The following is a 21,794-nucleotide window of genomic DNA, read 5'->3' on the forward strand; positions in this document are numbered from 1 at the left end:
CTCCTGAGCCCTGGGAATACAGGTTTATGCTGACATGCTAGGTAGGTTATTTTAAGTTTTTTTGAAGAACTTCCAAAATGACTATACCAGTTTACACTTTCACTGACAATGAAACAAGGGTTTTCTCTTCCCCATCTCCTTGACAACAGTTGCTGTCCAACTTCAAATGAATCATTGTGACCAGTGTGGTATAGTACCTCTCTGATTTTTGTTGATAATTAGTAGTCTTGAGAAAGTTTTCATATACTTGCTGATCATTTGGATATTTTGGGGGAAATAACCTACGTAAGTCCTTTATCCTATTTTTAAGTTTGGTTTTTATTTGGATAGTAACTATTGGATATACTGTTAACACATACTCTGTTTTATAAGCTGTCTCTTCACTGTTTTGGTTGGTTTTGTTGTTCTCAAGCTTTTTAGTTTGATAAAACTCCATTCCTCTGTTTCTAGTTCATCACCTATGCTTGTGGAATCTTACCCCTAAGATCTTCATCATTCAGGTCAATATCAAGAAGCTTCCCCCATGTTTTCTTCTATCAGTTTTGTTATTTGAGGTGGATCTATGGCCTTCTACTTCTGCCTCTGTCTCTTCCTCACTTTCTCCTTCTTCCTCCCCCTCCTCTCTTTTCTACCTTCTCTTATTTCCTTCTCTGTACTGCCTCCTCTTCTTTCTCTGTTATTTTTCTCCACATTAAACTTAAGGTACTTTTTACTTAAACTCTTCCTAAACCAAACAACTTTTGTGCGTTAAATATGCAGTGCTCTACACTTGTGTAAAAAGAATTAAAAGGGAAAAGATCTTCCGTTGGTCCTTGCTGTTGTTCTGTAGTACATATCTGCTCCCCGCTCCTGTTCTCCCTCTTTCTGCAGGGTCTTGCTATGTTGTCCTGACTGGTCTGGTACTTGCTATGTAGCACAGGTTTTTCAGTCCTCCTGCCACAGCCAGTTGAATTCTGGGATTAGAGACAAAAACCATCATGCCTGATATTAAATTTTTAAAAATACTTTTGGTTTTTGTTATTGTCTTGGTTTTTTGTGTGTGTATTTCAGAAATAAAAAAAGATATGTTGCATTCTTCATAAGTTTTTCATACTAGTTTTGTAGTATGACAGTTTGTCTTGTAGAATGCTCCAGTTTGTCCTGTAAAATGCTCTTTATTCTCTAAATGAATGTGTAGTTCACTGTTGAGATGGAAGCTTCTGTGTATGTCCATTTTGCTTTAATGTTGTTCAAGTCTGCTGTACCCTTATTCATCTTTTTGATCTATCCCTTAGCAAAGATGGGAATACTAAAGTGCATCACCACTAAATTACGCATTTTTCTTGTCAGTAATGTTACTATTTGCTTTATATCATTAGGTGTTTTGATGTGGGTACATTTATAAGTCTTATGTCTTCTTGATGAGTTGCCTTTATCAATATGCACAGCTCATCTTTATCTTTAGTGGTAGCTTGTTGCTTAAAGTCTGCTCCAAGTCCATGAACCTCCTTCCCATCTTACTTCCAAGTCTAGCACCCACAGTGTCATAGACCACCTTCGCATCTCACTTGGACATCAGGGTCTCTTTTGCCTAAAGTTTACTTTGTACATCAGTCTGGCATTGAACTTGTGTCCTCCTGTCTCACTCTCCCAAGTTATGAATTAGAGGCATTTTCATACCACACTTAACTTTGTAATTTTGTCGAGTGTTGATAGGTAAGGATCTACTTAATTTGTTGGTTTCTGACTGTCTGAATGTAGTTTTGAGGTTCTGGGAACAAACCTCTAGGAACTTACATATGCTAGAGAAATGGTCTCTCACTGCAGTACACTCCTAATCCTTGTTTTACTTCTTTAATATTCTTATTCATATTCTTCCTCTCTCTCCCACATCTACACACAAGAATATATACTGAATATATTCCCTCCATACTTTACCTCAGCAGTTCTCAACCTGTGAGTGGTAACCCCTTTGGGGATAGCATATCTGATGTCCTACGTATCCAATATTGATATTATGATTCATAACAGTATCAGAATAACAGTTATGAAGTAGCAACAAAAATAATTTTATGATCCGGGATCACCACATCATGAATAACTTACTAAAGGGCAGCAGCATCAGGAAAGTTGAAAACCACTGCGACTACTGTCCTTTCCCTCCAGTCTCCTTCCTTTTCAGTTCCCCTTATTCTCCTGGGGTCACTTGTGTTTTCATGTTACAGATGCATACGTAGTTTGTGTATCTGTGTAAAATCTAGGCACCCCAAATGAGAGAAAATACAGTGTGTCCTTGTAAGACTGGCCAATCCCTCCACGGGATTTTTCTTTCTCTTTAGTTCAGAGCATTCCTCCAGATACCTTCTGTAGAGCTAGTTTGGTGGTCATAAATTACTTTAGTATGTTTTTATCATTTAAAAACAATCCTATGTTGACTTCTTCATTTAGCTGTTTGTGTTCTTTTGGAATTCATTCAGAAATTTGTTTAAATCCTCTTTGTCTCTTTAACATACTTATAATTGTTCTCTGGAATTCTTTGGGATTTCGTCTAATTCAATGTCACTGGAGGGCATTACTGTGGGAATGGTAACTTTTGTAGGGAGTCATGTGTCCCTTTTTGTTTGTTTTCATATTTTTGCATTTGGGATATATGCCTAGGGATTAAGTTGTTGCTTATCTTTGTTTTTTCTTCTTAAAATCACTGGTTCTTTCAGCAGGAGTGTTTAAAACATTTGAAAGAGATTAGGTTGTGATAGGATTGAGATGTCATTTTGCTCTGCTATACTGTTGTTTGGTACATTTCTGAAAATAAAATATTGTCTACAGAAAAAGTCACTAGCAAAATATAGTCCCACTGTGAATTCATAGGAATAGCCAAGTAACAATTTCCCTTAAGCTCTTATTGTTTTAGGAGATAAGAAACACCGACAGCGTGACAAATGAAATGTTAGTTTCTGTCAGATGAGTAAGAATGGGAAAAGAAGAGTTAGTAGTTAATATTGGGTTGATAAAGAAAAAAATAGAAGAATGAAAAGTAAATAGAGAAGGTAAAATAAAAAAGTAAATACAGTGGGGCAGTTTACCTAAAGCAGAATGAAAAAGAAAGATATAAAGCAATGCAATCAGGAGGCTGAAGAGATGGCTCAGCAGTTAAGAGCACTGGCTGCTCTTCTAGAGGTCCTGAGTTTTAATTCCCAGCAACTATATGGTGACTCACAGCCATCTGTAATAGGATATGATGCCCTCTTCTGGCCTGCAGGTATATATGTAGAACACTCATAAATACGATATAAATAAATAAAAGGAAACGCAGTCAGGGCCAGGCAGTGATGGCACACATTTTTAATCCTAGCACTCTGGAAGCAGAGGCAGATGGATCTCTGAGTTTGAGGCCAGCCTGATCTACAGAGTGAGTTCCAGGACAGCCAGGGCTATACAGAGAAAACCTGTTTCGAAAAACAGAAATTAAAAAACAAAACAAAATAGAAAGGAAGAAGAGAAGGAAGGAAAAAAGAAATGCAATCAAATAATCTAGGATTCCCAGGTCTCAGGTACTGAGGTAAGGGGACCTGCAAATCAGGCTAACCTGATTCTTTGGGAAAACCTAGCAAGTGGAAAATAAAAAGGCAAAGAATATAGGCTTGGTAGGGGCGGGGGATTCTTTGGGAAAACCTAGCAAGTGGAAAATAAAAAGGCAAAGAATATAGGCTTGGTGGGGGGGGGGGGATTCTTTGGGAAAACCTAGCAAGTGGAAAATAAAAAGGCAAAGAATATAGGCTTGGTGGTGGGGGGGAATGGAAAGAGGATTGAAGGAATAGGAGTAAGAGAACAGAAGGACAGAACTGACTTTGCTATTGACACTGGGTATTGAATAAAGAAGTATTAAATGTAAAGGGGAGAACTTGTTGGGGTGTGGAGTCTGAATGCAGTCTGCCCTGATTGCCGGATGCGGTCTCAACTCAGTGGTCCTTCCTGCTCTCTCAGATGTATGGTCCTTCACAGATAGGGTTCACAGGTCATTGGTCTGTCTTTGGATGGTTCTTCTAGTGTCTGAGACTGCTTGGAACCTATGTCTGTGTGCTTTTGCCAACTCTGACTCCAGCTACGTTTCTTGTTGAGTACTCTTTGGTTCTGATGCAGACTTTCTCACGTTTTTAGTCAGTGTGCTTGTCGGATTTTAGGATATAGTCTGGAAACTCCTGTGTTTTATGAGAGTACAGTTCACCAAAGGTCTTGGGTGGGCAAGCTTTTTCTTTCCCTTGACACAAGGTCTTACTACACATCTCACTAGTAGACCCAGGGTGGCCTTGAACTCAAAGAGATCCACCCGCCTCTGTCTCAGTGCCGAGGTTGGGTGATTGGTTTTCGAAGTAGCTGCCAGATGCTGTTTTTTTGGCAAATGGTCGTGCAGTTGATGAGCCTGCAAAGTTCCAGGAGAGGAGCAAAATAGAGTTTCAGCCCCTCTTCTGGACTGCCTAATGTTAATAGAGTCTATGCTATAGACTGGCTACAACTGTTTGGGGTTGTAAAATTACATGGTTCAAGAACAAGAACTCACTCTCCTAAAATTTTGTAATTCTCACCGAGCATTTGTCACAGTTGACTTTACCTGTAGTCTGCACAAACTAGAGATGTGTGGTTTGAATTTTGTAAATATGGCGTTTTTTGTTTTTTTATTTTATTTTTATTAAAAATTTCCGCCTCCTCCCCGTCTCCCTTTTCCCTTCCCTTCCTCCCACTCGCAACATCCCTTCCTCCCCCTCCCTCTCCAGTCCAAAGAGCAGTCAGGGTTCCCTGCCCTGTGGGCAGTCCAAGGTCCTCCCCTTTCCATCTGGGTCTACGAAGGTGAGCATCCAAACAGGCTAGGCTCCCACAAAGCCAGTACATGCAGTAGGATCAAAACCCAGTGCCATTGTCTTTGGCTTCTCATTGTCCACCCTGTTCAGAGAGTCCGGTTTTATCCCATGCTTTTTCAGTCCCAGTCCAGCTGGCCTTGGTGAGCTCCCAATAGATCAGCCCCACCGTCTCAGTGGGTGGGTGCCCCCCTCTTGGTCTTGACTTAAGGTCATGCTCAACCTCCTTAGTGATCAGGGAAATGCAAATCAAAACAACTTTGAGATACCATCTTACACCAGTCATAATGGTTAACATCAAAAACACCAATGATAGCCTTTGCTGGAGAGGTTGTGGAGTAAGGGGAACACTCATCCATTGCTGGTGGGAATGCAAACTTGTGCAACCACTTTGGAAATCAGTGTGGCAGTTTCTCAGGAAATTTGGGATCAGCCTACTCCAGGACCCAGCAATACCACTCTTGGGAATATACCCAAGAGATGCCCTATCATACTACAAAAGTATTTGTTCATCTATGTTCATAGCAGCATTATTTTTAATAGCCAGAACCTGGAAACAACCTAGATGCCCTTCCATGGAAGAATGGATGAAGAAAGTGTGGAATATATACATATTAGAGTACTACTCAATGGTAAAAAAACAATGACTTCTTGAATTTTGCATCCAAATAGATGGAAATAGAAAACACTATCCTGAGTGAGTTAACCCAGACCCAAAAAGATGAACATGGGATGTACTCACTCATAATTGGTTTTTATCTATAAATATAGGACATTGAGCGTATAATTCGTGATCCTAGAGAACCTTAATAAGAAGGTGAACCTAAAGAAAAACATATAGTTATCCTCCTGGATATTGGAAGTAGACAAGATTGCTGGGCAAAAATTGGGAACTGGGGGGTGTGGTGGAATGGAGGAAAGGAGAGGATGGGGAGAGCTTGGGGGAATGGGATGGTTGGGATAATGGAAGGATGGATATGGGAGTAGGGAAGTATATATCTTAATTAAGGGAGCCATTTTAGGGTTGGCAAGAGCCTTGACTCTAGAGGGGTTCCCAGGGGTCCAGAGAGATGTTCCCAACTAGGTCCTTGGGCAGCTGAGGAGAGAGAGCCTGAAATGGCCCGATCCTATAGCCATACTAATGAATATCTTGCATATCACCATAGAACCTTCATCTGGCGATGGATGGATATAGAGACAGAGACCCAAATATGGCGTTTTTAACTTCCTTTTTGTTGTCATAGTTTTGTTTTTGATACATGATTTACTATAGTCCAGGCTGGTCTATGACTTATAACTACAGGTGGCTTTGAACTCCTCATCCTCTCACCTCCACTTCCCAAGTACCATGATAAAGTACTTAGCTGTATCAAGCTTAACTTCCTTTTTATCATGTCAGCAGGGAGTGAGTTACAGCATTATGGTGATAGATCAGAGAAGAAGGAGGATGGAGAAGGGACTCAAGAAATCATTTATCAGCTTTATTCCCAGCACTCGGGAGGCAGAGGCAGGTGGATCTCTGAGTTCGAGACCAGCCTGGTCGACAGGATGAGTTCCAGGACAGGCTCCAAAGCTACAGAGAAACCTTGTGTCGAAAAAAAAAAATCATTTATCAAAACATGTTTTAGTGTCTGTTTTATGTTTGACATTGTGTATTTTAGGTATTAGTTATATGGAGATTAACACAATCCTTACCTTAATGGAATTTAAAGTTGTACAGATTTATTTGCTCTTAGAATTTCTCAGTAATACCTCCCTACCATTGCAGTGCTGGGAATGGAACCTTGGGCCTTCTGCATGGTATACCGTAGCTAATGCTACCATGGAGCAGCCTCCCCAGATCCTCTCAGGGTCTTTCTCTTTTATTATTATCTTTCTTTTTTGAGACAGGGCCTCTCTATAGCAGACCAGACTGTCCTCAAGCTCAAAGTGATCTGCTTGGGTCAGTACTGGGATTAAAGGTGTGCACCACTACATTAGTCTTTGTCAAAGTCTCTTCATATGCTTATGCACTGTGTGGCTTGGCCAGCCAAAGAAATAGGATCATAGTTTTGTAAAACTTAACTTAGCCACAGATTCTTTTGGGTGGTGGTGGTAGTGAGACTTCTGTTACAGGAATGTTTTTCTTAGGGCATATTTTGAGAGACAAACGAACAGTCCAGAATGTTAGATCAGTGATGTGAGCATGTCATTTTTCTGCATTTTACTTGGTCACCGTGCTCTTTATATTGAAAAGCATATGGCTAGAGACACTCTGTGAGTTGGGGGTGGGGTGGTGATAAATTTATGGGACATGTTACTAGCCAAGGCTGGGCCAGAAAGCTGGCATCTTAACTGCTCCTTGGGAAAAGATTGAACACATAAGTAAATCTAATACTTGGTTTAGGTGGGATGAAGAAATAAACGTTGTTGTGACTCTGATCTAAAAGTTAACAAGATTTTTTAGATTATTCAACCAGTTAGGCAGGGGAGTAAGATGTGGACTCAGAGCAAGGCTCCTTGAGTCATAAGACCCGACTCACCTCAGGTCTGCTAATCATGCCAGGCCCCTCTCATCATGTTAACTTGTACAACTGAGGCAATCTCTTCCTCCCAGGGTCTTAGAAATGTCAAATAAATTGCCCAAGTATTGAGTGAATGAAAGTGTCTTGCGACCTGCACACTGGCAGAGGTAGATGCTGTCTAAGGGAACATATGGAAATATGGAGAGAAAAGGGAATTGCTTGAGGAAGTGGAATGAAGTCTGTTCCTCTGCTTTGGACTAGAGTAAAATTAAATGTGTAAAACACTTGTTGTGAATGGTGGTAGTAGGGAGACAGGATTGTTTTGGTTATCCATCTGTTTTAGGGTGAGAGATTTCTATGAGCCAGTAATTTTTTTTGTGTAGCCACTGTGAAGCAAACACCAGTTAAAAATGCCTCAGTTGGTGGCACAATGTGACCCTTGCCTCTTTTCTAAAGGTGGGTTGATAACTACAACAGGTAAAATCCTTTAATTGAAAATAAAATATATGCACAAATAAATAGGTCAAAACTATTATTTGTGTACCCAACACACTTACCTTTTACACCGTTTTAAAATTTTTCATTATATTTATTTATTGTGTATGTGGAGGTGCCACAGTAATATGTAGAGGTCAGAGGACAATTTGTAGCAGTCAGTTCTCTCTATACACCGTGTGGGTCTTGGGGGTCAGGCTCAAGTTGGATAGCAAGTGATCGTCTCGCTTGCCCATGCACTTCTTTTTTTAAGAGAAGAACCTAAGCTTCATTGTCACGGTGTGTTCTGCACTTTGAAATTGTATCATGGTTGTGACATCTTTGGGCAGTGGTGAGGTGAAGCACATGCAGCATAAGCAGTAGCATAGACCTTATTTCTGTGTAGGTATACGCTTTTTAAGGGTCAGAAAAGGAGGAAACCTAACATACATTCATTGTTGTTAGCCACACAGGAATGTACTGTAAATGTGCAGAATGACGTGCATGGTTTATCTGAACCATTGCTCAGAGACATCCTGTTCTTTGACTTTATTTTTTTAATCTTTGAATTCATCTTTTTTAATATTTATCTTTTTTTTTAGTACAGACCCTCAGCTTTACACATGCCAAGCAAATACCTAACCACTGAGTCACAATCCAGATTTCTTTTTAAAATTCTGTTTGTTGAAGTGCAATTGTCACACAACAAAACCAACTCTGCTTGTAGTGTGCCCTGTAAGAGTACCTTGTTTGTATGAGTTTTGACAGATACATGTAGTCATTTGTGTAACAACCTCCACAATTGGTACAGAAACTGCTTTGATTATCCCCTAAATTCCTTTGTATTCCCTTATAGTCATACTCTTACTCCACCCGAACCCCCGAGAGCTACTGGATCTCTTTCCTTCTGTCTGTTCTAGATTTTATGTAAATAGAATCATACTCTCCTGATTGTGACTCTGAAGAAACCTTGATAAAATTCTAATGTTCAAAGTTTTTCCCCTATGAAAAGGTGTTATCACTTTCTAGGGATAGTTCCAGAGTCATGTTTCAGAAGGAAAATGTGGTCATTTTACTTGGCATATACCCATCCCCTACTTCCACTGCCTTGTGGAGTTCATCTATTATGATCATTCTCTAAAGGTATTTTAGGTTACTAGGCATCCTATGCTGATTTTGGTCCCAGCAGCTCAGAATTAAGTATTTTAAGGAACTTCTCATTAGTAAGGGAAATATACCCTTCAATGTATAGGAAGTATCAGGTCCACTAAAGAATGACCTAGAATGGACCTGTACGTTATTTGCTAGTCATTTTGTACTTTTTCAAAAGGAGTAGAATAAAATGTAGAGGAAAATCAGTGCTGCTTATGAAGCTAGGATAGCACTGTAGCCATGTGCACAGCTCTTTGTGAGCAGACATGTAGAAATCACAGGTGCAGTACCTAAGTACCATTCTATAATGGCTCCTTTTTTTACTTACAGACTATTAGTTTCTTTAACCAACCTCATATAGATAAGACCTTACATAATTAATACAGTGCAGTACTCTTGTACACATGGAATAAATGTACTTGAACTCTTCTAGACCAGTTCTTTCTAACCCCAAACCAACATGGTAAACTGGGATAATTTTTTTTCCATACTTGACAACAGCATTAAACTTTACAGCAATTCAAGTTATACACGTGTGTGTGTGAGTACTTCCGTGGAAAGGCCAGTGTGTAGCACCAGTGGTGGCATCTCTTCCAAGCTTTGCATCATCTGAACAGAGTTAGAGAGACATCCAGCATGCTTGATTTTTAAAAAGCCAGACATCAGCAAAGTTATGTTTCTGTTGTGGTGCCTGGTTCCATCTTTTATGAGTTTCTTAGTATAAAGGCACTTTGAGTCCTACAATTGTATTTAATTATCTTCTTAATCTTGTGATGATACTGCAGTTTCTCCTGCTAAATTCCAAAATTAAAGGGAAGCACGTGTCAAGAGAGCTGTGTAGTTTATTAATATATGTTATATTAATGTTTATTAATTTCTGTATGTTTATGAGTTTAAGATTTACATACTGGACCGTACAAACTTGATTTAGTGTTTTTAACATGTTAGTTATGCTTCAGATGAAAGACAGTGTCTCAAGTTACCAATAGAAGGATCTTTCCGTTTGTTCTGAGAGACTTAGTGAATGTATGGAGCTTGATGTTGTGGAATCATTTTTTTTTAAGGCTATGAAAACGACTCTGTAGAGGACTTGAAGGAGATGGCTTCCTCCGCATCTTCTCGGAAGAGAGGGAAAAGAAGATACTTCTGGGAATACAGTGAACAACTTACACAGTCACAACAAGAGAGGATTCTGAGGCCATCTGAGTGGAACCGAGACACCTTGCCAAGTAATATGTACCAGAGAAATGGTTTACATCATGGTAAGAGGGGTTCAGAAATATTTAGTGCCCATTTCTCTTTTTTAGGGGGTGGAGGTATTTTATTTTGAGCCTTTGAGATGGGCTCTTGGTATGTAATCTAGACTGACCTCTAACTCTGTAACCAGTGTGGCCTTGAGCTTTGAATCCCTCTACTTCTTTCTTCCAGATTGTAGGACTATAGGTATATGCCACCATACCTGTCTGGTGTCACTGTAAACAGAGATAATGTACCCTAATGCTTAGTGTGGTTGGGTTTTCAGCCCTTCACAGTCAGCTAGAGAGGGCATTGAAGAGAGCTTTTTAGTCACAATTGTTCCTTCTTACACAAAGCTTCCGTTGGGGTGGAGAGCCATCATTTCTGGTCCCCTTTTCCTCCACTCCAAGAAATGGCCAAGAGACTGCTGCTTCTTGACCTGTCCAAAAACAAGCAACACACTAGGGAGAAAGCAGAACTTCCTCATCACTCTCATTTTCTCCTACCGCAGACTGAATTTAATGGGGAGATTGAACTGTAAAAGGTGACGGGAAGAAAAGAAAAGGGGAAAAAGTGGAAAAGGGGAGTTTATAGAAATCTGGAGAAGTTAATGGTTTCAGTAGATACCTTAGTTAGGGTTTCTATTGCTGTGAGGAAACACCATGACCAAAAGGCAAGTTGTGGAGGAAAGGGTTGCATTTTAGCATTGCTATTCATCACTGAAGGAAATCAGGACAGGAACTAAACAGGGTAGGATTCTGGAGGTAGGAGCTGATGCAGAGGCCATGAAGGAGTGCTGCCCACTTGCTCTGTATGGTTTACTCAACCTCCTTTCTTACAGAACCCAGGAACACCAGCTCACCCACAGTGAGCTAGGCCCTCCTCCATTGATCACTAAGTAAACACCTTACAGCTGGATCTCATGGAGGCATTTCCTCAGTTGAGGCTCCTTCTTTAATGACTCTAGCGTCTGTCAAGTTGACATACAAAACTACCTAGTACAGTAGATCAGGACTGGAATTATGAATCCAGAAAGCTGTGATTAAATAGAATTTCTTCTGTTGTTTTCACAGTAGCTCCAGATAGTCTGTCAAAAAGACAGAGAAGGTATGAGTGAGATCAGTAAAGAGTGCACACTCATGCCACAAACTTCACTGGCTGAGCATTTTGGAAGACAAGAATTGATCCCCAGTCTCTCTGATACTGGGGCCTTGTTTTTCTTGTCACAGATCTATACTACCTTCAGTGAATTTTTATATCCAGACTTTAAAAAAACAGAAATGAAAAAATGAAGTTCAGTCAATAATTCCAGGTAGCTTGTGATGAGTCTTAGGAAAGCTGTTGGGCATGCGGTAATACTTGAGAGGAATGAACTGGGACTGGGGGTTTGGCTCAGTGGTCATGCTTACTTAGTATGCATGAGGCCCTGGGGTTCACTGGATTGGGCATTTAGGAGATGGAGAGAAGAGAGGGAAGTGAAGGAGGAAGCTGAAGAAGAGCTTTTAAAACAAGGTGACCCCCCCTCCTTTTTTTTTTGTCTAACAGCTTATTTATTCTTAGAATCATGAATTGGTTTAGGTAAACTTGCCTGGATTTTTGTGTCAGATACTTAGTCCTTCTATGCAGAGAGTTAGGACTTTGATACACAGGGGTTCAAACCTAGAGGAGAGTAGCACTGATACAGTGTTTAATCCAGGGCTTCATGCATCCAGTCAGTAATTCTGCCACTCACTGAGATGTATCCCTAGGGTACTGCTTTCTCTAGCAGCAGGACTAGGCAGAGGGAGAGGCTAGCCCTTCTAAGTTAGGAAGTTAAACATTCTGTATCTCCTGAAATGTGCCAGGGCATCTAAAATGAAAAGTGACTGATGGTGACTATAGAAATTGCATGTCTTGGGCTGGAGAGATGGCTCAGAGGTTAAGAGCATTATCTGCTCTTCCAAAGGTCCTGAGTTCAATTCCCAGCAACCACATGGTGGCTCACAGCCATCTGTAATGGGGTCTGGTGTCCTCTTCTGGTCTGCAGGCATACACACAGACTGAATATTGTATACATAATAAATAAATAAGTAAATAAATTAATTAATTTAAAAAAGAAATTGCATGTCTTGTTCACTAAAATGATCTAACTTAAACTCCCTTCAAATGACCTGTAGGGAAAAATGCAGTTAAGAAGTCACGGAGAACTGATGTGGAAGACCTGACTCCAAACCCTAAAAAACTGCTCCAGATTGGTAATGAACTACGAAAGCTGAATAAGGTGATTAGTGACCTGACTCCAGTCAGTGAGCTTCCCTTAACAGCCCGGCCAAGGTCAAGGAAGGAAAAAAATAAACTGGCTTCCAGGTAAATTCTAATGATGTTCACCCATGTGAGTAGTCTCTAGGGAGTAAGATTAGACCTTGAGATTTTGTAGAACAGGTGACTTTCAGAAATTATTTGCTAAATAGCTACTATAGCAAGGTTTGTTGATGTTTTAAGTGAAGATGGCATTTATGCTCTTAGGTAAAAGTATTGGGGATGAGGCAGACAGAGTCAGTGCATTGTATTATGGTATAACTTGAAAGTCTTAAAACTCAGGTTTGCTTTTTTTGGTAAGTGAGGTTGATTGAAGATAGTTAAAAGTAAAATTCACCCATTTAGGTATGATATTATAAGCTTGAGGAACATAATAACTAACCACCAACATGATCAAGATGAGATACATTAACGTTTTTATCACCTTAGAAAATCACCCTAGGCCTTTCACAACCATTGATCTATTTTATTTTATGTGTATGGGTGTTTTGCCTGCATGTATGTCCATATACCACTTGTAGGTCTGGCATCCACAGAAGCCCGAAGAGAGTATTGGATCCACAGATGGTTGTGTGAGATTGGATGGGTGCTGGGAATTGAACCCAGGGAGCTCTGGAAGAACAGCCAGTGCTTTGAACTGCTGAGCCATCTCTCAAGACCCTGTTGATTTTTCTTCTTCCTCTTCCTCCTCTTCTTCCTCTTCTTTTTAAATTAACAGTATCTCATAGTGATCTGTCCTTTTCCAGAATGTCATAGGGATAATGTACTTTAGTCTGTCTGTCTTTAGCTTAATGTGACACATTTGAGACCCATCCATGGCGTCTCAAATGGTGGGCTACTTACTGATTTCTTTTATTACTGTATAGTCAGTCTTTATAGGAATATCACACAGTTTATCTGCTTACCTGCTGTGAAGGACCTTTGAGTTCCTTCCACATTTTGGCATGTTTGAATAAAGCTACTCTAAACATTGACTTACAGGTGTTTGTGTGGGTATGAGTTACATTCCTTTTGGATAAATTTCCAGGTCTATATTGTATGGTTTATCTTTGTAAAAAAGGTATCAACCATGCTGCCTTCCAGAGTAACTGAGAAGTGTTTTACATCCACCACGACAGATGGGGCTTTATTTTCTTCAAATCTTCTACAGCAGTTGGAGTCTTGTCTGTTGTTGTTTGCTTATTTTGTTAAAGTTACTTTAATAAGTATCTACATAACAGCTCTAGTTTTTGAATGTGTGCTTAATTTTTAAATGTTGATTTGGATAAATGGTGATGTGTGCTTTATAATTCAGTTCTTTGATAGATATCATTAAACAAGTGACTTAGAGTTACTATTAGGAACATTAGGGACTGGAGAATGGCTCAGAGGATAAGAATATATTTGCTCTTCCAGGGAACACCTAAATTCTGTTCCCAGCACCCACATGGTGCTCAAAACTGCCTGTAACTCCAGCTCCACAAGGATCCAGTGACTTCTTCTGGCCTCTGTAGGCACCTACATACATAAGGCTTTTTACTCTATTGACGTACATGTAAATAAAAATAAAATTTAAAAAAACGCCTTATGGATGCCAGAGAGGTGACTTCAGCAAGTACAAGAACAAGCTTCATGAAGCAGGTGTGGTCTCCAGATCCCACAGTAGAAGAAGAGAACCAACTTCTAAAGCCTGTCCTCTGACCTCCACACATGCCACCCTCACATAAACTCTCTGCTCTCTACCATGCATGCGCACATACACCCACACACTCACGCACACTCTCTAATGCACGCACATACCAGAAGAAAAAGAAGGCAATTTCAAAGAAGGGTGTTTAATAATAGCAAATCCTTTTGCTACTATCATTCTTTTTTTAAAAATCTTTTATTTATGGAAATATATTCTGACAGCTTTTGAAGTGAAAAATAAACTGATAGTAGCTCTTCCTTTCACAGAGCTTGTAGACTAAAGAAGAAAGCTCAATATGAAGCTAATAAAGTGAAGTTGTGGGGCCTCAACACTGAATACGGTAAGCCCCTGTCTTCAGTTTCACTCTTCTTGGTTTGCATATTCTCCTCCTTGAGCATACTATTTGGCTCTCCTCTTTTGTTGTTCTTTTGTGAGAGGAGAGGGTTTGAGACAACACAGTCACAGTTGTCCTGGAACTCACTGTGTAAACCAGGCTGGCCTGAAACTCACAGAGATCCACCTGTCTCTGCCTCCCAAGTGCTGGGATTAAAGGTGTGCGCCACCACCATCCAGGTTGGCACTCCTCATTTGCATTTGTCTATTTAGAAAGTCACATGCCCACTGTCAATTCATTCTTGTCTTCAAGAGTGACAAGATTTGTGGTTCCTTAGGCGAATGACACTACTGTTGACATATGCTAATTCATGGTCCAGTTTTCCTTGTTATGGTTGTATTTCTAGGTTAGCCAGTGTGGCCTATTGATTTTTACTATTTCCCTTCTTTTCAGTTGTGTGGATTTTTGTAGGTCTGTATTGTTCACATTGGTTACATATTGAAATCCCTCTATATCTATTAAAATAAAGATTTCTGGAATTTCTTAAATCTTATGAATTGCATGAGAATTTAAGACTCCTTTTTCTTTTCTTTCTCTCCTTCTTTTTTAATTTTTTTTATTTTGCCATTGTTGAATATCTCAACATTGTAGGCTTAGCTAGCCTAGAATTTGCTGTTACAGACCAGGCTAGCCACACACTTACAGAGGTCCTTCTGCTTCTGTTTTCTGAGTATTGAGTTAAAGATATGCACCATCATATCCAACAGAATTCATATTTTTGACACACCTCATATTCTAGGTTATTTTGTTGTTTTCTTATTTATTTTTTACATAGTTAAGAATCCAACCCAGGGTTTTGTGCATGCTAGTGAGGTGAGTGTTCAACCCCTGAGCCATGTGCATAGCCCTTCCTTTTTATCGAATATAGTTTGTTACATAATTAAAAGCAAACTCCCCCTTGTTATTGACATATTCTAAGTGTTTGCTTCTGTCTTCTAGACAATTTATTGTTTGTAATCAACTCCATCAAACAAGACATTGTAAACCGAGTTCAGAATCCAAGAGAAGAGAAAGGACCCAGCATGGGGCAGAAACTTGAAATCCTCATTAAGGACACACTCGGTAAGGAGAACATTATTAGATAGCAACAGCTTGCACTGTGTGGTGCCAGAGTTCTGTCATTTTAAGGAAACTCAGGTTCTCAGTGCTCTCCCCACTTCATTCCTGCCTCATCACCTCCCGCCCTGCCCCAGGATTTATCACTGTCAGTATTTTTACTAGAGCCTAACAAACTTGTGCCTCTGGATTCTCATCCCTGACCAGGTTGTACATAGTGGAGAGGACTAGAGAGGCCAGGCTGGTTGGTGGCTTGTGGGAGGAATGACTAGGACAAATGAGATACTGCAGGGCCGGGAGGTGCACTAAGAGTGAATCACAGGGCTGCATAGCTTATTGCTGTCCCAGAAAGCCCCAGACTTGTCACAGTAAAAAGCTAGTGTTCATCTTGAGTATAATCAAAAACAATCTCAGATGAAAAATAGGTCCAAAAACAAGTACTTTCCTAGACAGTCACTGTTTGCCTGTGAAATTGCACACAGAAAGCAGTAAGGCAGTTTGCTTTACCTAAGTAGATGGACGATTTTATAGCAGCCTTTTTTTTTTTTTTTTTGGTTTTTTTTCGAGACAGGGTTTCTCTGTAGCTTTGGAGCCTGTCCTGGATCTAGCTCTTTTAGACCAGGTTGGCCTCGAACTCACAGAGATCTGCCTGCCTCTGCCTCCCCGAGTGCTGGGATTAAAGGCGTGCGCCACCATCACTCCAGCTGATTTTATGTATTCTTTCAAAGAACTTCCAGCATTCTTTAAAAGCATCCCAGTTTTCATGTGTTAGTTTGAGGGAGAACTTAATATCATAAAATTTTTACCTTTTTGGTTTTTTATTTAAAAGCTTTTGCATACCTATTAAGTATGTGTTCTCTTATACTAGACAGACAGTTTGACCTGTTGCAAAGTGCTTGGCATATATTTTCTTCCCTTGAATGTCCTGAGGTTTTTCCTTCTCTTCGGGCATAAAGTGTTTTTGTTAAAGAACTGATCCCTGAATTAGTGTTTCTTGGTGGGTTGTTTGTTACCCTTGCATTAGATACATAAGATTCCTGCTCCCTTGTTTCTCTCAGTGTGCTTTGAGGTTTCTGTGTTACTGGGCTTTTTCTGCTTCTCCTGAGGACACCTGAGCACCTGTATGTCAGATCTGCCTTGCTCATCTCTGCTCTTTGTTACTTCTTCTTGAACCACTTTTGTCTCCTCATTTCTTTTTTTTTTTTTCATTTTCACTTTCTCTTAGTGCTCTTGTGTCATGTTGTGGGGTGTGGGGGTCATGGAAGTCAGGGTCTCAAATTCACTCAACAATACTACTACCCCTGAGCCATAGCCTCACCTTTTCTTGTTGCTTTTGTTTGTTTGTTTGTTAGCTTAAGGAATTTTCCTTTTATTTTCATTGTTTACCAGGTCAGAGGACAACTTGGAGGAGTGGCTCTCTCCTACCATGTGGGTCCTAGGGCAAAAACTCAAGTTACCAGGCTTGGCAGCAAACACCTTTACCCACTGAACCATCTTACCATCTCCCTTCCACTTTTTGATGGTCTTTCTAATGTAGTTCAAACTGACCTCAAACTCAGGCAATCCTCCCTTCTTATGACATGAATATGGAGGTCAGAGGACTTACATCATGTAGGTTCCATAGATGGAACTCAGATTATCAGTCTTGGTGGCAAGTGCCTTTATATACACTGAGCCTTCTTCCTCTTTCATGTCTTATGGCATTTTCTTCACTATTGTTTAGTTTATTTTGAAATAACAGTAGGCTAGGTTATGACATTTATGATCCAGTCTTTAGGTATACCTTTCATTGTTTGTAGATATCATCTGATGTGATCTTTCTTTCTTTCTTTCTTTTCTTTCTTTCTCTCCTCTTCTGTCTGTCTATCTCTCTCTCTCTTTCTCTCTTTCTTTGAGACAGTTGAGATAGTTGCTGGTTGAAGGAGCTATGATGACAGTTAAGGTAGTCATCAATTTGATGACAGGGCAAGGCCAGTTTAGACGTCCTCTCCATTGTTGCTTAGAGTCTTAACTGGGGCCATCCTTGTGGGTTCTTGGGAATTTCCCTGGTGCCATGTTTCACACCAGCCCTTTGATGGCTCCCTCAGTCAAGATATCTTTTTCCTTACTCTCCCTCTCTGTCCTTCCCCCTTCTTGAGCATCCCATTTCCTCATGTTCTCCTCCTTTGAAAGCAGTGCTAAGGGGCATTTTCTAACAAATTTGTTCTTCTTGATTCTTTTCCTCTCTTCTTTCCTATTCCCCTTTTATTTTCTGCTCATGGATACTTTTCCATTTTCATGTTATTTGTGTCCTGTTGTCCTCCCTCACATCCTGAACCCCTCTTTTCCTTCTCTCCATTTCATAGCCTGAACCTCCCCTCACCTCTACTCCCATACATCCATAGAGACATAAAAACTAGGATTGACATTAGATCATGAGACTTTGGCTTTCTGAATTACCTCGTTTAACATTCATTTTTCTAAGGTTATCATGATTTCAGTTTTCTTTAAAACTGGATAAATTTTATTGTATACAGGCAACAACTTTTCAGTGTCCATTTGACTTGGTTCAGACGAGCTTTTCTGACTTCATGGAGGCCTCCCTTCTTAGTTCATGGCAGCTTGCTTTCTACAGTTTCTTGTGCTGTTTTGTTTGGTCCACCTTGTTCTTTCACATACTTCCTCCATCTCTTGTCAGTTTCATTTCCAGTCCTTGTAGTACCAGTGCTTCCTGCTACTATCAGCGACCTGGCAGAGTTTTTTTAAAATTTTCCTTGCATCTTTCTCATCTTTCTTTTATTCAATGCTTGCTGCTTGATTGAATAAAAATCCCAATGGTTTCACCTATGGATCTTGTTGACCTCCTGTGCTTTTCATATAATTACCTGCTAGCTAATTTAGAATTTTTGTTCTCAAGTCTATGGGTTCCTTTTGGTTTGTCTTCCATGTAAACTGTTGATGCTGACACCATGTGGGTCTTACAGATCTGAGTAATTTGTTCACACCCTCTTGAACGTTAGGAATGCAGAAGAGTCCAGATCTCATGGAGATCCCTTTTTACTTGTTTACTTATTTCTTAAGGTTTTTAAGAAATAACTAGACTAAGGAATTTTGAGTCAACTAGATCTTCACAAGGAGACCTCTTCTCAAAGAGAGAAAAGAAAGTTGACAGAGTATCTCCACCAGTGGCTTCTAACTCCTGAGCCAAGGTGATCCTCATTTCTCAACCTGAGTAGCTCAGCTTTCCAGGGGCTAGACTTTTGTGGCGTTTTATTTTGCTTTTTGAGACAGGATCTTGCTATGTAGTCATGGAGGGCTAAATTTCAGGAATGCCTCATGCCTAGCTACTTGTTGTTTTATGTGGAGAATTGGAAATAAATCTCTGCTACCACAAATGTGGAAGTCACAATTACTTGAGTTCATGTGTTCAAGACCATCCTGGCCAAATACAAGGAAAATTCATCCCAGAGTCTCTATCAGGTTAGATGCATTTGGAGTTTCTTTGTATTAATTACTTTGTTAATACTTCCTTGTATTAATTGTTATTGTTTGTTACTTGTAATTATTCTTTGTATTAATTAATCCTTTGCTTAGAATACTTGGAGAAGCTGTTCTGCTAATGACACTTTCTTCTAGAAATCTTGTACATTTTTTTATGGAAAGCTGTAGATTGCAGCCCCTTCTGAGTCAGTTTGATCATTTATATAGTCCTAAAAAATTCTCTTCCTCCAGAACCTTAAATTTACTAAATTTGAGCAAAAGTAGTAGTCTCCCCATGGTAGGCGCTCCCTTTTTGTTCATATGCACATATATAGGGGTGTGTGTGTGTGTTGTGCTGTTCATTATTTCTTAAATCAGTTGGTTATATATTGTGTGCATTTTCCCTGGAGAGATGTAAACTAACATCTGTTTATGCTGGAAAGATGCCAACAACAGAGCAAAGTAATGATTCCCCACACATCCATCTTGGTAAACCAATAAGTTTATCTGGCTTAAAGAGGACAAGTTAGGGGTTGCTTGCAGGAACATTGGTTACCTCTAAGCAACTGTTACCATCACAGAATTACCCCATCATGGTATTTACCTCCTGGAAACTGCATGGTAGAGAGAAAGGTGGAGGCAAGATGATCAGAAAGTTCAATGTCATCCTTAGCTACATTGAGAGTTCAGTGCAGCTTGTGCTACACAAGACTCTGTCTCAAAATAGAGTTAAATAAAATTCCCCCAGAGATAGGAAATACTTTGGTTTTACTAGATCTTCTGGTTTATTGCTAGTATTATTACTTGTTGAGATTTTCTTTTTCTTTTTTTTTTTTTTTTTTTTTTTGGTTTTTCGAGGCAGGGTTTCTCTGTGGCTTTGGAGCCTGTCCTGGAACTAGCTCTTGTAGACCAGGCTGGTCTCGAACTCACAGAGATCCACCTGCCTCTGCCTCCCGAGTGCTGGGATTAAAGGTGTGCGCCACCACCGCCCGGCTTTGTTGAGATTTTCTTAACTGCCAAATATATTATTACAATTTGATATTTTGTAGGCATCTATTCAGGTCACCATCCCCTTTTTATGTTGTCTTTCTCTTTGCCTGTGGGTCTGTGTATATTCTGAATAAAACTGAGAAACGCTCTCATAATGTGTTTTGAGTGTCACCTCCTGTGTTGTTTTTGCTTTTAAATGTTGGGCTTCTGAATAGGAGTTAGTACTACTAGATCTTCATTTGCATTTAGGATTTGAATCCTACAGCAGAAGAGTAGCAAAAAATAGTACAGTGTATGCCTGTATTTTACTGACCTCATTTCGCCAATAGCTGAGATTTTACTCTATTTGTTTTATTTCTTCTCCTGTATACATGTGTATTTGGGGGAATGTTTGGAGCTAACTTGTAAGTATCATGATTCTTTATTTCTGTTTCAGCATGCATCTCTTTAAAAGAAAAAAAAAGGAGTTTTGTTTTGCTTTGTTTTTGAGACAGGTCTAGAATACCTGACTGTCCTGGAACTTGTTATGTAGACCAGGCTGGCCTCTGATTGATAGGTGCTGAGATTAAACGTGTGTGCCACTACATCCAGCAAGTATGTCTTATTAGCCACAGTACCAGCAGTATATCTAGATGTATGAGCACTGCTGTGATCTCCAATATGGTCCTCAAGCTTACATGCCTCTGCCTGTTTAGTTATACCCTTTACATTGTGTGTGTGTTCTGTTTGGGAGTATATTACTGGATTTAATTAATCTCCTTTTGTCTCTATAATTTCTCAGATCTTTTTCTTTTTAAATGAAAATTCTAAGTAATTGGTTCTCTTAAGTGTCCCAACATTTGGATTTATCTGTTTCTTCTTGTAAAGTGAAGTGAAATGTGTGTGTGTTTAGGTGTATACATATGCAAGTACACATGCATATATTGTGGGGGCCTGTGTGGAAGCCAAAGGTCAGCCTCAGATATCTTTCTTTAGGAGTCATCCACTTCGTTTTTTTCTCACTGGGGTCTGGCTTCACGAATTAGGCTAAGCTGAGTGGCTAACAAGCTACAGGAATCCCCCTGTCTCCACTCTGCAGCTCTGGGATATACAGACACATGCCACCAAGCCCACTCAACTTTTTACATGGTTGCAATCCAACTCAGGTCCTCATGGTTGTGCAGTAAGTGATTCACTGACTGAGCCTAAGAGTTAAATTTTTGGCAAGAATTTACATATCTTTCTCATTCTGTTAGTCAAGAGCATGGTGTGAGTTTGTCCTATTAGTGGTCATCCTGAGCTTGACTGAATAGTTGAGGTGGCCTTGATATCTTTACAACTTGTTGTATGCATATTAATCAGTGATTAAATCAGTGTTTTCTATTTCTACTCCGTTTGTTTTTTTTTTTTTTTTTTTTTTTGAGACAGGGTTTCTCTGTGGCTTTGGAGCCTGTTCTGGAACTAGCTCTGTAGACCAGGCTGGTCTCGAACTCACAGAGATCTGCTTGCCTCTGCCTCCCGAGTGCTGGGATTAAAGGCGTGCGCCACCATTGCCTGGCCCATTTTCTTTTTCTTGTGTGGGTTACCACTCCTCCATTTCACAGTCAGACAAGGGCTCACTATGTAGCCCAGGCTAGCCTGAAACTCATGATCTTCCTGTCTTAACCACTCGAGTTCTGGGATTACCAGCATGTGCCACCATTCCTAGTTTCATTTCCCTTAATACTTAAAAAAAAATTCTTAAACCTGTT

At 39.9% G+C, this 21,794-nt stretch overlaps 1 protein-coding gene across 6 annotated transcripts in view; it reads left to right on the plus strand.

Annotated features, from left to right (window-relative positions):
• Crebrf (CREB3 regulatory factor) overlaps nt 1–21,794 on the plus strand; it is a 79,916-nt gene that overhangs the window by 47,720 nt on the left and 10,402 nt on the right. For all 6 annotated transcript variants that reach the window (XM_075941381.1, XM_075941379.1, XM_075941377.1 and 3 more), the window contains exons 5-8: nt 10,027–10,224; nt 12,355–12,544; nt 14,432–14,505; nt 15,499–15,621. In XM_075941381.1, coding sequence (XP_075797496.1) covers nt 10,027–10,224; nt 12,355–12,544; nt 14,432–14,505; nt 15,499–15,621 — 585 coding nt within the window. The remainder of the gene's footprint in view (nt 1–10,026; nt 10,225–12,354; nt 12,545–14,431; nt 14,506–15,498; nt 15,622–21,794) is intronic.

This window comes from Microtus pennsylvanicus, chromosome 11, assembly GCF_037038515.1.
Source record: "Microtus pennsylvanicus isolate mMicPen1 chromosome 11, mMicPen1.hap1, whole genome shotgun sequence".
In the NCBI taxonomy this organism is placed as follows: Eukaryota; Metazoa; Chordata; class Mammalia; order Rodentia; family Cricetidae; genus Microtus; species Microtus pennsylvanicus.